The 16,024-nt window shown below is 36.7% G+C and overlaps 1 protein-coding gene across 1 annotated transcript; it reads left to right on the forward strand.

The window, feature by feature from the left end:
- Positions 1-605: 605 nt before the first annotated feature.
- On the forward strand, positions 606-15,279 carry LOC110106272 (zinc finger CCCH domain-containing protein 46; the record flags this gene model as incomplete). The annotated part of the gene is given in 10 exon segments (XM_020836105.2): positions 606-826; positions 6,517-6,724; positions 6,883-6,974; positions 7,091-7,186; positions 7,393-7,486; positions 8,916-9,130; positions 9,227-9,339; positions 13,662-13,736; positions 13,814-14,024; positions 15,219-15,279. Coding segments are annotated over 10 exon segments (1,209 nt in total), but the record flags the coding sequence as incomplete, so codon positions are not given.
- Positions 15,280-16,024: the final 745 nt, after the last annotated feature.

The following is a 16,024-nucleotide window of genomic DNA, read 5'->3' on the forward strand; positions in this document are numbered from 1 at the left end:
AGTTAGCATTAAAAAATGTGATGAACTCTTGTTGCATTTCCCACCAAATTATCCCTATTATCAATTCACTAACTCTCTTTTGTATTCTTTAAATACTTATTGAAGACACAAAAAAGTGATTTAAATGAGATTAAATTTCAAATATGTTTGAAATAAAATCGTGAAATTAGGTCAACGACGTGTGCTAGAACAAGAATTCTGATTATAATGGGTGCTTGTCGGGGCTCACAAATAAGAGCAAATGCAACCATGGAAGTTGGGAGCTTGCAAACATAATTGGTGAAGCTCGAGGCTTACGATTAGGACTAACTTATAGATGATAATGATTTCATAATTGGCGGGCTTATTCATGAGTTTAAGTGCATGAAAATTTTTTAAGGCAAATTATATGCAATATCATAAAATTTTTAAATATTTGAATATGCAGCATCAATTTTTTTACATTTAATTATATAATTTCTTAATATCTACATCACATCAAAATAAATATATTTAATGAAATTATATATTTATAATTTTAATAAATTAATAATAACATTTTTTTGTAATTTGAATATTAATCTATTATATAAATATGAATATGAATAGGTCTGTTACTCTTTTATTTCTCCCCGTCTACACCTTTGCTTTTCTCCTTCGCTGTAGCCTCATATGCCTTTGGCCGTCTCGGCTGCTAATGTGGCCTTCCTCCTCCATTGCCCCATCCTATAGAACCGCCAACTGATAAGACTTACTGAAAGCTAGTTCGACGCCCTGCTTGTGGACTCCCGTAGACCTAGGATATGATTCCAAGGCGGGAGCCCTGCAGAAATTTCCAACGCGGAAGGTACCCTTCTCCGTTTAAAACCCTCAGTTCCGTTTTTCCGTGCATGCGTTTTACTAGCACGCGTGGAATCACTTCCGTATTCTCTCCTTGTTAGCTTCATCCAATTAGGGCAGAATAGAATTAAAACATCTAGAAATCGTACAACTATTTTTGTTATTTTTCTTTCCTGTATGATTTATACTTTATAAAATTAAACTCTTTACGTGTGGCCTTTTTGGAACAATATAATTGTTGATGTGTATATGTTTCGGTGAATTCTGTTGAAATGGTGGTCAAAGATAGGATCATGGGAGTCGGCATTTTTTTTTTTTTTTTGCAATAGGTATCGGAACTTGGGTCATTAATAATAATGAGCACAAGTTTTATATCTTGGGTCTATTGTTCAGAGTGATGGTGAAATAGATGGGGATATTATTATTTATAATTCAAGATGGATGGTTGAAGTGGAGGAATGCATCGGGCTTGTTGTGTGAAAAGTCTCTCTCAAATTTAAGGAAAAATTATATAAGATGGTGGTGAGACCTGCAATTCTTTATGGTGCAGAATGTTGGTCATTAAAAGAGAAGCATAATATTAAGTTAAGTGTTGCAGTGATGAGATGCTCGAGTGGATGAGTGACTTTACTCTTAGAGACATGATACAAAACAAGTATATATGTGACAAGGTTGCAGTAGCTCCAGTGGCATATAAGATTATATAGAGTCTCCTTAGATGGTTTGGTCACATAAAATAACAGCCTTCCGATGACCCATTTAGGAGAGTAGATGTATTAGATTTTGCATATGTTAAGAAAGGTATAGGCAGACCTAAAAAAACTTTATTAGAAAACATTAGAAAATACATTTATTTATAAGATTTAAATGAGAATTTGACTCGTAATAGGACCAAATGGAGAAAAAGGATTCATGTAGTCGATCCCACATAGTGGGATAAAGGCTTGATGTTGTTGTTGTTGTTGTAGGTATCATAACTTGCAACTGGTACAGTGCCTTTATAATATTTAGAGCGCACTGATGTTGATGTTTAGAGCTTTGCACTTAGTTATCCTACAACTGTAGAGTATGTATTGTTTGTAATACAGGTAACTAGTTGCAGCTCAATTAGCATATTTGGTAGAATGGGGAGTAAAAATAGTTGGATCATTTCTTCGATTATAAGAAAACTAATAATTAAGTTGGAAAAAAAAGTTAGGGTCAGGATAACCTGACAAAATTTTCAGTTAGGATGAGCCTTGAAGCCCTCAAATTTATTTTAAGATGAGTGCAATACAAATTAATTATTTATTGCACTCATCTCAAAGCATGGATGTAAATGAGTCGAGCTTGAGTCATGCCTAACTCGAGCTCAGGAGGCGAGCTCGAGCTTGGCTCATGGTAGTAATTGGGGGCTCATGAGTTTGCTGAAAAAATAATGAGAAGGCGGGTTGCGGGCGGAAGTAGAAGAACAGGCAGAAGAAGAACCAGTTTAGAATAAAAGTTGTATGCTTTAATTAGCCTTTAGAGCTTTTTATTTGCCTTAAAAGCTATATGTTTTAATGCCTTATAAGCTACACCTGTACTCATTGTTGTCTTTTAAAATGAAAGCTATGCTTTAGAAACATTATATATATATATATATATTACATTTATTATGTGCACTATAATTATTAATTTTATTTTAAACATTTAAATATAAATAATAATTATTTAAAAGATGATTCGAGCCAGCTCGCTAGCTCATGAGCCAAGCCTCATCAAGCTTGAACTCGAGCTCGAGCTCGCGGCTCTATAAGCTCGGCTCACAAGTTCATTAATGAGTCGAGCTCAAGCAGGCTTGTGACGCGAGCTGGCTCGGCTCACTTACACCCCTATCTCATAGTAATACTAATACTGCAAAGCTCATCCTAACTATTTTTTGGTTAGGGCATTCTTATACAAATTTTTTTCTAAGGACTAAGTTTCCATAGATATTTATTTTAACAAGCAAAAGCTTTTGATGGTATATTCCATCATATGACATGTTTCGAGAGGATCAACAGGTGGACAATATCTAATTTTTTTAGATGATTGATAATTAAGAGGTAAGGTTTGAATTTTCATTTATGTGTCAATCAAAAACAAATTTTTTCAAAGGTGAGATATTTTATCTATCCTGTGTTTGGGCCCGATGCTCCATGTACTTTCTTCTTTTACAAAATTACAGTTGAAGAAAAAAAAGATAAAAAAATATAATATGAAAAATAAATTAATTTTTCAATATCACAAACAATTGCGTAGACAATTGGGATAAATTTTAATTGAAAAATTTATAAATCTTTACATAAAATGGCAATTAAGAGTTTATCTTTTTCCACTAAAAACTAAATGCGATCAAGGAGACCGACAGCAATTGCTTTGAGCTTTCCATGACTCATTACTGAAATGTGCATATTGCTTTCATTACTAAACCATTAATATACCAAAAGTATAACTAGCTGCGCAAAACACCATCTCCATATTTCTTCAACTAATGCAAAAACGAAGAAGGAAGATTGTTTCTACATCTATTTTTGATCTGTACAAAAGAACATCTTAAACCTAGCATGCACAAATATCTGCAACTTTGTTGCAGTGGATTATACTGGAAGATAATCTGCTGAAATTAAATAAGGAAACCTAGATCTGGAGTTTGAAAGGGTAGGGAATGCCACCTATTTGGTTGGAAGCTTTGTCGGAGGAAGTTAAGGAGACTATATGATGTGAAACAAACATGCGGCAAGAGTTGCTTAGGTTTTAACAATAAATATTGAACATGAACTTTGCTATTTAAGAACTTATGCTTCACTCAATTCAAACTCGTAGAATTTTCAATAAAAGATTAAGTGATGACAAAAGTTACAAGTAGGATAACAAGACAATCACAATAACTACGAAACAAAATAATAATGCTAATAGCAAGTAAACAAGAATCATAGTGTAACATCAAGATATAGTCACTTAGAATTCCTTCTCACTCAATCACTCTTTAGGGGTTAGCAGGTGAAGACGAAGCATATGAGGAAAGAGACTACCACTAGGAAGATAGTACTGACGGCCTTTGTTGATGGAGAGGTAGCCGAGGATGGAGAAGGGGTAGATTTCCCAATGAGAAGCCAATGCGTCGTAGGTTTTTGAAGGTCAATTGTCTCCGCTAAGCAGTAGAGGATTCAGTTGACGTAGTCTTCCACCGATTCGTCGTATTCCCAGTCGGGCTCGTAGAAAGGGTATCAGAGAATGTTGATGTCCCCTCGGGCGTTGTAAGCGAAGCCGTGGTTGACCTCAGGATCGGCCATGCATCAAGGACGATGAGAATGAGAGAGGCGTTTGTCTTCTTCTCTTGGTGTCAAGTTTCATTAGAGAGCTAAAGTTTTCCAATGGAGGGGATGCAAGCGAAAGAGAGGCGGTCATGGTGGGGAGAAGGGGAAGGGGCGGTTTGTATGAGTGCTTGGATTAGGTTAGAAAAAGGGAGGGGAAAGTTTTAACCAAGATCTGAAATTAATTTCAGATTTTAAGTGAAATTGGTGGGATTTATTGAATTTTGAATTCAAATTCAAGTGGGATGGAGGGGTATGGGGAAGATTTTAACAAGTTTCCAAATGAGGTTTGCCAAATAGGAAAGAGAATAAATGACCATCTTTAATTTAAAATTAAATCGGATTGAAATTTAAAAATTTTCCTTATTTGGAACTTTGCAAATTAGGAAAGTTTTTTAAATTCAAATTTTAATTTCAAATGATGAAAAACTTTCCTATCTTGCCTGACTCAATCTAAGGAGCCATGATGATGTTTGGAGTCATCATAATGGTAAGGAGCCATGTGAGGGGCGGCGGCAAGGGGAAGTGGAGAGGAGTTGGGGTCGGGTTGGAGGAGAGGGGCTTGGGCCATCGGTTGGGGCTTGAGGTGGTGGAATTTGGGAGAGAATTTAGGTGGGGAGGATGGCCAGGGTGGAAGAGCTAGGAGGGGTCGGTGGGTGGAATGGGGAGGAAAGAATAAAACAAATTGAAATAAATGGAACCACGAGCCGTGGACTCTTCCGACGACTGGTGGGTATTGCGCTTGCTCACATCGAGCTCTCTCTCTCCCTTCTCTAGTGCTCACACAAGAAGAAGAAGCAAAGAAAATTTTTCATTAATCATTCATCATTCTACTACAACACATAGGGCCACTATATATAGACCTCGAACATGAAAAAGGAAAATTACAAACTTTCCCTCCGGGCTACAATAACAAGACACTCCCCATAGGGATAAAATTGGAAAATAACAAAACTAAATAAAACATAATGCATACAACAAGACTAAATAAAACATAATGCGTCAAAAGTAAAGATGCTGAATCGTAGCCGTCGATCTACGATTCTGTCGCCGGTACACGTGTTTGAATCTCTGAGCGATGTCCTCATCACTATAATTGTCACCCTCAATAATAATGCCCTTAGTCTCATATATCCATAGTTGAATAAAGTGCTTAAGAAAGACAACTTCTTGCATTTCAACCATTGTGCTATCCCAATGCTCCCAAGCAGTGCCAGCCGCCATTATAAAACTGCCCTCATCATCAACCGAGTCCAACTTTGTGAGAGGGAAGGAGAGCTCCATCAATATGACAATATTGGCTTTAATCCACCATGATTTGGGGTGGGGAATCCACAATGAAGTTGAGAATGGCTAATGAGGGCCAAGTAGTGCTCCATTGCTCTTGGAAATGAGAAGTCCATGGCTTAGTTAAGGCCTTAAGAATTGTTGCCGCCAAAATAGTTGGAGTTGCTTTTGGCTGGTTGTGTTTAGTGGCATTATGATTACTCCAGTTTTGGTGAATGGCCGCACAATAAATTCAAGCTCATGCAATGTCAGATTTCTTAAGCAGGCTGAATTCTGCAAGGAGATCATGAAAGTTGGAAAATGTTGGTATTGTAAGGGCCCATCTGGCCTGAACTTTGAATATTTCGATCAACCACAGTTGTCATATTATGTATTTTCCTCTAGTTGGTAACCCAATTGTCAATACATTGATGAAGTAAGTCCTCTTCTAAGCAGCCATTTGTTGGTGGGAATAGCATCCTTTAAAAGCCCCCACCAAAAGAATTTCTCTCTATGATGCAGTTGCAGTTTGCAGAACCAAGGAAATGGTTCAGCAACAATGGGGAATTGAATATCATTAGGAAGAGCTGAGAGTCTTCAGCAGTTAATCACCTCATTATAGTCTGACTTGAGATGATGGTCACAAGTATGCTATCAGCTGCTAGGCTGATGCTCTTCATCCATATTGCTTGACAGAGGCTAATAAATGGTAAAAGAAGTGATAACTGTTCTGTTTAACAAGAGCCATGTTATATGGTTTCTTACTTCTACCGGATTGTTCTTTTATTTGTGCAAAATAGCCTTTTTCTTGTAACTAGCAAATTCAATAATACTCAAGCATGGTACAAACACACAAACATGGGTCTCAGTTCATATTATCGTAATTTGCTATTCTTGTACTTCCTTCTCCATTAAAATGTATTTAATTTTGTGCTTTAAGTGATTTTATTTTGTTTTGAGATTGCATTTGCTTTCAATTGAATATTTATCTTTCACCCTTCATTGGAACTTTTATAATATTGTCCTTAATTTTTTTAATATATATTAGAACATACACAATCATAACCTTTTTTTGAACTTTGAAAACTCATGCGCTTGCATCACTTCTGTCTAGTTGTCAGTATGGAGACCGTTGTAAGTTTCTCCATCTTACCCAGCCACAAACAAGGTCCAATCCTTTTGGATTTGGCTCCCAAAGCTCTTCACAGTTTTCACGAGCCAGTCAGCAACCAAAGCCCAATACATTTGGATTTGGGGTTCAGGATACTACCCAGTTGAGTGGAGTGAACAATTTTGTTGCTAGAAATCAAAATCCTTCTAAGGTTGGTCTTCTTGCTGCTTTGTAGTGAATTTCTCAACGTACAATACAAGATTTTTCCGTTCTTTAATGTAAATTTTATTATCAGAATATTATTTATCGACAAGTCTGCTCTTTATATGTGTGATTTCATTTATACTAATATCGTGCTTTTTGGGCCAGCTGTTTGAAAATAAGTGGATCCGGCCCACAGCTACAACAAACTCTACGTCCTCTCAAGAAACAGATACTCAAAAACAAGCAGCCGTTCATGAGTAAGTTTTCCTTATATAGCTCAAGGATAACACCCCTTCCGCCCTTTGCCTGCATTACATTTATGTTTTTCTTGCTAGTAAGATTTTTCAAACAATTTTTGTTTTTGATCATATAGGTGTACAGATCCCGAGTCATGTAAACGTCAAATAATAGAGGATCTAAAAAATGAGGCACCTCTTTGGAAGCTTACTTGTTATGGCCACTGGAAATAGTAAGGAAGATAATATTGAAGAGCTTTAATATCATGCGATGTGTGAGTTTTATACTTTTTTATGCAGCAACTTTAGACAAATTATGCTCTTAGAAATTTTTTAAAAATAATATGGTACAGTATGAATTTTATTCCATTCACTTATTGTTTGGAAATTGTCATATGATGATGTTTAATTTGCTTCTGATTGTGTGCTTTGTTTTCAGTCTTCCATGTGATATTGTTGGTGATATTAGTTATGAAGAATTGCGTGCAAATGCATATGAGGATGCAAAAAGAGGGTTACCACTGCAGTCAATTGTAAGCTGAATGGTGATTTATTGCTGTTATTATTTCTCCTCACTAACTCCTTTCCTCTACCAGCTGAGTGTATCTCATTTCATTGTGTTATAATTAATGGTTTATTTGCACAACTTAAATAGTACCATAATTTCTCTAATAGAATCCTAATGATCTATTAATTAAAATACAGATAACTCGAAGTAAATTTTTTTTCTTGTTATCGGACAACAAGTTCCCTTATACCACAGATTGCTTTAATATTATAGTTTTGCCAGAACAACCACCAGAAACTTTTTACCTTGTCACAAGGCTCGACTTGCACCCGAAGATCTCCTGGTGGCAGCAGTAGGAAAGCAGAGTGCAAAGATGGCTGTTCTGAAAGCTTGCAGGCAGTGAAAGTGGGCAGTAATGGTAATTGGCGGCACTAGTAGTAGCTGGCAAGCTAGGGGTGGCAGTGGTAAGGGAGGAGTTAGGGTTTGTGATGCTAAATTGGATTTTCAGTTGGAAGATAGGGAGAGAAGATTTGAGAGGATTGGATTGATCTTCTAATTCAGGATATATTCTTATTTATAAGTAAATTAATCCTTATCAAGGTGGCCTGGACATATAAGACTCCATGGATTGTTCAACCATGCCATCCTTGCTGCCCACATTATCTTCATCCAGTTATTGATATTTTCTGCCTCCTGATCTTATTTATCAGGTGTCCGTTCAACAATGTCTTCAGCTGTGAACTCTGGGTGACTTGTTTATTCTTGATGATGCGATGTGGGAATAATCATTATTTTTAATATTCATCAATAGATTTGATTGTCAAAATTTCAATATTTTCTATTTCTTTGATCTCTTAGCTATTTGTTGCCCAAAACACATTCGTGGTAAATCTGTTGAATCATCCTCAAGATCTAATCCCCTTTTCATTATTTGCTTTTTTTTTTTTTTGATGATATCACTTTTGTGAAATTTTAGTGCCATATGAGGTCGTGTCAATTTTTGGCACCCCTACATGTGAGTCTTGTGAATACTTCCAAGAAAATTTTGTGCACTTATTCAACTTCAACCCCATCATTAATGGTGGGGGTGATGGAGATGTGGAGTTTAAATTAGCTTTGTGGCAAATGCCAAACATACTCCTAATCACTTGTTTTTCATTTTCAGTAATGCAATCGAGGAACTACCATTATTGGTAATTTTCATTAATAGATCAGACTGTCAAAATTTTAATCTATATACTTTTGATTTCTTCTAAACTCTCTCTCATGGTCAATCTGATTACTGGATCTAATACTAGGTAATTTGAAAATCTATTATTCACAGTATATCTTGTTACAATTGCGTTTAGAGGTTACCCTGAAATTGATGGATATCTATCTACTATTTTCATTTATGAATCGTTGATGAAACATCATACAGCATGTAGTTGAATATGGCGTTGTTCTTATTGCAGGTCGAAAGGGAGAGAAACTTATGGAATTCAAAGGTAGCTGAATTTGATAATCTACTTCGGAGTCCGTATGTAATACGAAGCTCTGGTCCTACTGCAGTGAATCAATTTTCCATTAGTAGTAACACTTTGACTGTCAGTCCTTTGAGTAATAAACCACCTACATTTTCAAGTTTTAGTCAGCTTGGAACATCAGCTAGTGTTGCACCTTTCATGAGGTATGGCATCCTCTGCCTGAAATTGATTCCACGTTAATAATAAAAAGATAGAAAGAGCAGCATTTGTGGTTGTTTACTTAAAATATTTTTGTTCAGTTCTGGAAGCCTGATATCAGGAACTCCGTCAAATACTGTTTTTACTCAGCCAAGCTTTCCCAAAATTGCAAGTCAAATTTCAGGTGGATCTGAGATGAAATTTGGTGCTTCTGGTAAGATCTTCATTATTTCCTGTCTCGTTTTTAAAGTAGATAATCAATATTCTTTTCTTTTCCTCTTTCCTATAGATTCATTCTATAACAATATTCTATTTATTGCAGTAAGAACATAAAAAAATATTGCTAGGTAACTAAATCCCAAGGTCCAAGAGACTAAAAATTGAAGGTTTTTTTTTTTTAACTTTTTTGAATATTATGGACTATTAAGAGAAATTCTTTTGATAGCACATACCAAGCTGTTCTGAATTGTAAGCTCTTTTTTTGGTTGATCAGTGAGCTTCCCGGTTTGCTTACAAGCTTTACACAAATGTAGCTCATAGTACTTACCTGCTATCTATTAAAACTTTGCACTAATGACACATGAACTTCTCAAGCACAAGATTATGCATGTACGACCATAAGCAGATTTTAATGTTAGGAAGGAATTAGATACAGAGTTTGTGCAGGTGGGGATAGCTAGAGGTCATGAGCGAGCACAAAGATGCTAAAGGTTTCGTAGGAAAGGCTGAAGTCATGTGTAAGCAGGGGACGCTGGAATTTATGAGCAGGGGAGAGCCATAGTTCATTATCGAGCAAGGGGATACTAGAGTTCACGAACAAAGGGAGAGCTGGAGATTGCGAGGAAATTATATATTTGGAGCTCACTTAATTAGAACTGGTTTCAAACTCATAAAAAATGAGTGGTTGGAGGTATTTAAACCACGTTAGAGAAATACTTTAAAACACTAAAAATTTACTACCTCTATATTTATTCTATTCTACACTCCTGATACATCAAACAAACAACCCCTAAAAGGATTTCATCGAGCTCGTATCAACTCCTTATGCCGCATTATATGATTGAATGAGAAAGAAGGATACATTGAGCTCTTTTTGGCTTTTGGATAAGGATTAAGATTAATTCGATGAAGTGGTAAAAGGGGAACTATGTAGAGAACCTATGCTAGAAATTATTCATATTGGTTTTGATGTGAAACTACTAGGAGTTAACACGAAATTAAGAAGAACAATTGTTCAAAACTTCCCAATATAAAATTATCATTTACAACAAAGAAGGATTTGAGAAATTCGTAGTTTTCAACTTGCTTAGGCAAGAACTACACTTTAGATTAACCAAGACAATTCAATCAAACTTCAATGACAAGAGTAAGTATTATGAGCGCATAACAAAAATCCACAATTTAATAATAAGAGGTTCACCTTGAGGACCTTTTCACTCATTCACTCTTGGGGTTAGCGGAAGAAGATACTCCACACTAGAAAAGAGATCACCACTAGGAAGAAGAAGCCTAAGATCTTCATTGATGGAAAGGTTGCCGGCGACGGATGGATTGGTGGACGTCCCATAATCTATCACGATCCGATTGGGAGGTGTTCCTCAATTGACGGTGCCAACGTGAAGGTGATGCGGTCAATGTAACCTTCCACAGAGTCGTCGACGTTCAAGTTCAAATCGAAGAAGGTAGATCGAAGAATGTACGTCCTTCTTTGGTCATCATATACGAACCTGAGATCAACGTCGGGATCGGCCATCCATGAACAAGAAGCTTCCTTTGGTGGATCAAAGGTAGGCCGGTGATTTGAGAAAGGGAGGGTAGAGGAGAGTGGTGGTCGGCCTTATGAGGAGGGGATGGGCTTAGGCCAAGGGTGAGCTTTAGGCTTTAGGATACGGGTTGTAGAAAAACTAAAATGTGAATTAGGCTTCAGATTTTCCTAATTTGAAATATCAAAATTTAGATTTTGAATTTCAAAATCAAGAGGTAAATTAAGAGGGGGAGAGTATCAATTAGATACTTAATTGGGGCTTCATTTGAGGAAAGAAATAATGGAAAGGAGAGAGAAAGGGAGGCCAACCATAAGAGAGGGGGAAAGGTGTCTAGATGCATTGTATTTGGGACCCAAGCAATTAATGAAGATTAAGAAATAAATCTAACATTAATTCAGATTGGAGGATTAATTTGCTAGCTTCCTAAGAGAGCATTATATTAATTGGGATGATTTGAAATTCAAACTAATTTGAATTTGAATTTATAGTCTTTCCCAAATTAATAAATCCCAAAAGAGGAAAGTGGTAAAGGCTAATTGATTGTAGATTCAATGGGGGAAAATGAGGCCTATGGCTGGAATGGAGCAGGTGGCCGGCGGCTTGAGAGAGATGGGGAGGGGACAGCGGGTGATGGGAAAAAGGGGCTGGGTGCCGTTAGTTTTGGGAAATAGGGAGGGGTTGGCTGGTGGTGGGAGAAAGGAGAGTGGTTTGGCCGGGTGTGAAGGGGAAGAATGATGACGAACGCGAGTCCCAGAATTCATCGGTGGCTGACGGGTGTTGCAAGACCCTCTCCTAGGGTTTCTTCTCTCAAGAACTCACAAAGATATCAAACAAGAAAAATATTTCAAATTTCATTTATCATCCTTTTACATTAGAAGATGCCACAATATATAGGTCTAGAAAATAAAATAACAATTACTAAAATGCCCCTTGGACCACAACTCAAGCAATCTCAAAAGAAAGGATACAAATGTAACTAGCATATAAATAAACTACAATACATAAATACATCAAAAATAAAGACTGTGAATCGTAGCCATCAATCTACGATTCCTATGCTGATAGACCCGTCGATATCGTCTGTTGATGTCCTCATCAGATTTATTTAAATTAATCTAGTAAACGTAGAAAAGTAAAAAGCAGAAAAAAATTATTTTGAATTTAATCTTTTGATTATGTACGAAGTATAGAAATATATATATATACTTCTATAAAAATCTAGCAATAAGAGGGATCGACGACAAGCAGAGGTAGATTAGGCACACTAACTATAATCTAAGGGCCATAAAAGGTCGATCCAATGGTTAGAACTCTTAATCTATGTGTTTAAGGATCCCTATGAACATTGGTTGACTTGTGGCGAGTCAAGCTGATTCATGAGCTGACTCGAGTACGTGATTTGAGCTTATCGAGTTTCGAGGTCAAGCTTGAGTAGAATTTCTAACCCGTTGGATTATCACGGCTCGATTATATGTGGGATGGTCATTGAACCACCCGATTTTACACGAGAGGTGGAAGGCTCGTGACTCTCGAGCTGTGAACTGCGAAACGCGGAAGAACGGAATCGGCTGAGCATGTGAAGTGTGAAACACTGAAGGCGGGAATTGGCTACGCCGCATGTGTGAACTACGAACCGTGGAAGCGGACCTCGAACCGTGGAAGGCTTGTGAGCTTGTTTTCAGTGACACAAGCCGAGCTCGCCTTTTGAGCTTGACTCAAGTTCGAGCGCGAGATTTGTCTCGTGATTCAAGCTCGATTTGACTCGTTTGCACCCCTATAAGAAGCTGCTAAGTTCCGTTCCGACTCTAGCTCACACCGCCAGTCCTGTCCGACTCCAGCTCTCAAGCCATCACCGACCACCTGTAGTTGGGTCTCTCTCCCTCAAGCCTCCTTTCATTCACGTATAGCAAATGACCGAATCACTCAGAGCCCTCTCCTCTCCACTATAACCACTTACGAAGCCTGCATCTGACCACATCTCCTCACACGAGCTGCCTGACCTCCCTCACCCATCTCCTTCTCATGGCCTGAGCCCCCCCTGCTCCTAACCGAACAGCCTTGATCTAATCCTAACCGAACAGCCCACTATCAGCCCACCTTACCCACCCTCTATGATGTTCTATTTATGCTTGTTAACTGAACTTGTACTTTGTTTCTTGCATATAGAAATTGTTCTTAATGAAAAGTGAAAAGAATCAAAATGGTCTATTGACTTTTTATGAAAGATTAAAATAGTCTTCAACTATATTAAATGATCCTCAACTCCTTAAAGATGAACCAAAATAATCCCACCTTGAGACTATTTTGATTCCTTTTAAAAGATTTGATGGACCAAAATTGTTGTTTAATATAATTGGAGATCTTTTTGATTCTTCATAAAAAGTCAAAGGACTATTTTGATCATTTTCTCTTAATTAAAATAATTTTTAATTCTAAAATTACAATTGAATGGGATCTATATTTTAGATGTTTTGAATCTTGAGTTATTAAAGATTATTAAAAGAATAATACCGAAAATGAGCACCTAAATGATTGAATCTAAAGCTAATGTAGCATGTCCAAACTGAAACCAAAACCGAGGATAAAAGCCTTGTATCCCTAGTTTATTACTCTGATTACAAAGTTAAGCTAAATAATCAACTATAAAATAATTCGTCTTTGCTCAATTTCTAGCGAATGATTATGATTTTCGATTTATACAAACCTGTAGATTCAGCTTTATTTCCATATTTACCGGTTGACATGATATTCATGCTTCTGACTTTTGCAGGAACTGTCGGTGGGCAACTACCAATGCAACAATTTGGGAGTTCACCAGGACCAAGCAACTCTGGAAGAACCAATGGTTTTTGCATACCTGCAGACACTGCTTTATTTCATTTTAACTGGTTGATACGAGATTCATACTTTAGGTTGTTGCAGGAACATTTGTTGGTGAACCGCGATTGCAACAATTTGGAAGTTCACCAGGACCAAGCAAGTCCAACATCACCAATGGTTTCATGGCTATGGGAACTGAGCAAGCCCCCTTACGTTCAATCCCTCAATTTTTTAGCAGCAGCAGTAATCAATCATCAGGGTCTCTTGATGGACCTAAAGCTGTTCAAAGTGCACCTAACCAGGCAGCTGCAGGGTAAGTTGGACTAGTACCTATTTGGCTAGCCTCGCAAAAGGAACAATAGAATGGAAGCAAGTTTTCCCATTAATGGACACATAACATAACAGGAATATAATCTATAAGTATCATTGGCTTCCAAATTGAGTTTTATACAAATAAAAAAGCTGACATGGATGTGTGATAAAACTAAGAAAGAAATGATTATTTTGGAGAGATGATGGGAGTAGTAATTATTAAAAATAGTAAAGATGAAGATACCCTAATAAAATGGATAAATAATATGTACGCAAAAGTATAAGGAAATATGAGAGCCAGACAAAGGATAACATAAATAAAAGTGTACAAGTATTTATGCAAATTTTATTAATGTATATTATGTAGCATTCAATAGGAAGAAATGATGAAGGAAACTTCATAAGGCCAATTGTGAATATGGCTAATGATAATGGTGATGATGATGGTGGTGGTGTTGGTTTTTATGCTAGGTTGGGGAGAGGAACTTTGTGCTTTCCATGATAATTTACATTATTCATTTTCTCATAACAATTCAAATCAGTGAAACGTTTTGTTTTTTTCTGAATGCAAGCGGAATTTTGTTTTGTTTTTTGCTAGTTCAAATAGATTTATGCTGAATCCACCTTAAATGATCGAAAGAATAAGTCTAGTTACACTAAACATGGAGATGCATTGTATATGAATATTGCTTTAGGTGTAGAGTTTTGAAACTACATCTTAAAATTTTGCTAAGGCGTTTTGCACAATTTTTCTTGACATTCCTAATACATATGGGTAAAAATTGTGCACGCAGTGCAAGAGGTTGACTCTATATTGCGGTCTTGGCCTTAAACTTGCATAGCAAAGAGATTATTTTCAAATTTGATCAATAACCTCTCTAGTCAAAGTTTGCAATCCTAACTATGATATAACTCAAGTTTTTTTCCATGTAATTTGGCTTGTGTTGGGTAGAGTTGGAGCTGCGCGTTCCTGTAGGGTTTGTGATTGAGATTCCTGATCTTCTTTATCTAATGAAGCTGCAAATAATGGAAAAAATAATCTCTCTCATAAAAGAGAGCAACCATGCTAGCTAGCCTCTTTTGAAAAAATTTTGTTTATCATAATTATACGTGGTTAAGATAGAATACGATGCTGTGTTGGGACTTTATTAAGCATTATTTTCTGACTGAAGAATACTTTGTTTTCTAATTCTAGGGACAAGCAAGATATAGGTGCTGATGACACGATCTGGTTAAAGGAATGGGATATTGGAGAGGTAATGAAAAGCATATTTTTCAACTTTAGAGACCTTTTTAAAGCTACGAGCTATATAATTGTAGCAAACTTAATTTCAGAGTAAATGTAAGCTTATGTTAATATATGTATTCTTATTGATACCTTTACTTGATCATCCTGTTATGGATTCAAATTTGTTTGTTCTCTTAGGGGTTATTTGGTTGCCTAAAAAAGGAATGCAGTGTTTTTAGAATACTTTAGTGCTATTTGGTTGTCTGCAATGTAAATACTCCGGAACTGTTTTCTGATAGGAAACACTTGTAGATCTCAAGTATTTCCTATCAATCTTCGGAAAATAACGAGATTTCTCCACAAATCCATGCAAAATCACGAAATTAGTAGATAGTTTGTATTATTTGATGAAAGGGAACAAAAAATACCAAGATACAATTGATCCTCTATTCGAGAGGAGGATCGATCAATCCCAATCTTTAGACGCCGCTAGAGCCCAAAGAAAACCTCAGAGATCTCAAATTTTAGCCAAATTCAAGATGCCCTAACCCTAGGAAAACAAACTATTTAATCATACAATTCAAAAGAAAATCTCTAAACAGTCCCTACATTCAAATATCCCTCCTAACTCCCTTAAAAATCCTTCCTAAAATGCTTTTTTTTTACTCCTACACTCCGAATGACGTACATGAGAGGCGGAGATTTCCGCCTCTATTCCGCCTAAGCCGGTCCCGCCGGACCGGCTGGACCGGTCCAATAGAACGGTCTAACAA

This window comes from Dendrobium catenatum, unplaced genomic scaffold, assembly GCF_001605985.2.
Source record: "Dendrobium catenatum unplaced genomic scaffold, ASM160598v2 fragScaff_scaffold_1021, whole genome shotgun sequence".
Lineage (NCBI taxonomy): Eukaryota > Viridiplantae > Streptophyta > Magnoliopsida > Asparagales > Orchidaceae > Dendrobium > Dendrobium catenatum.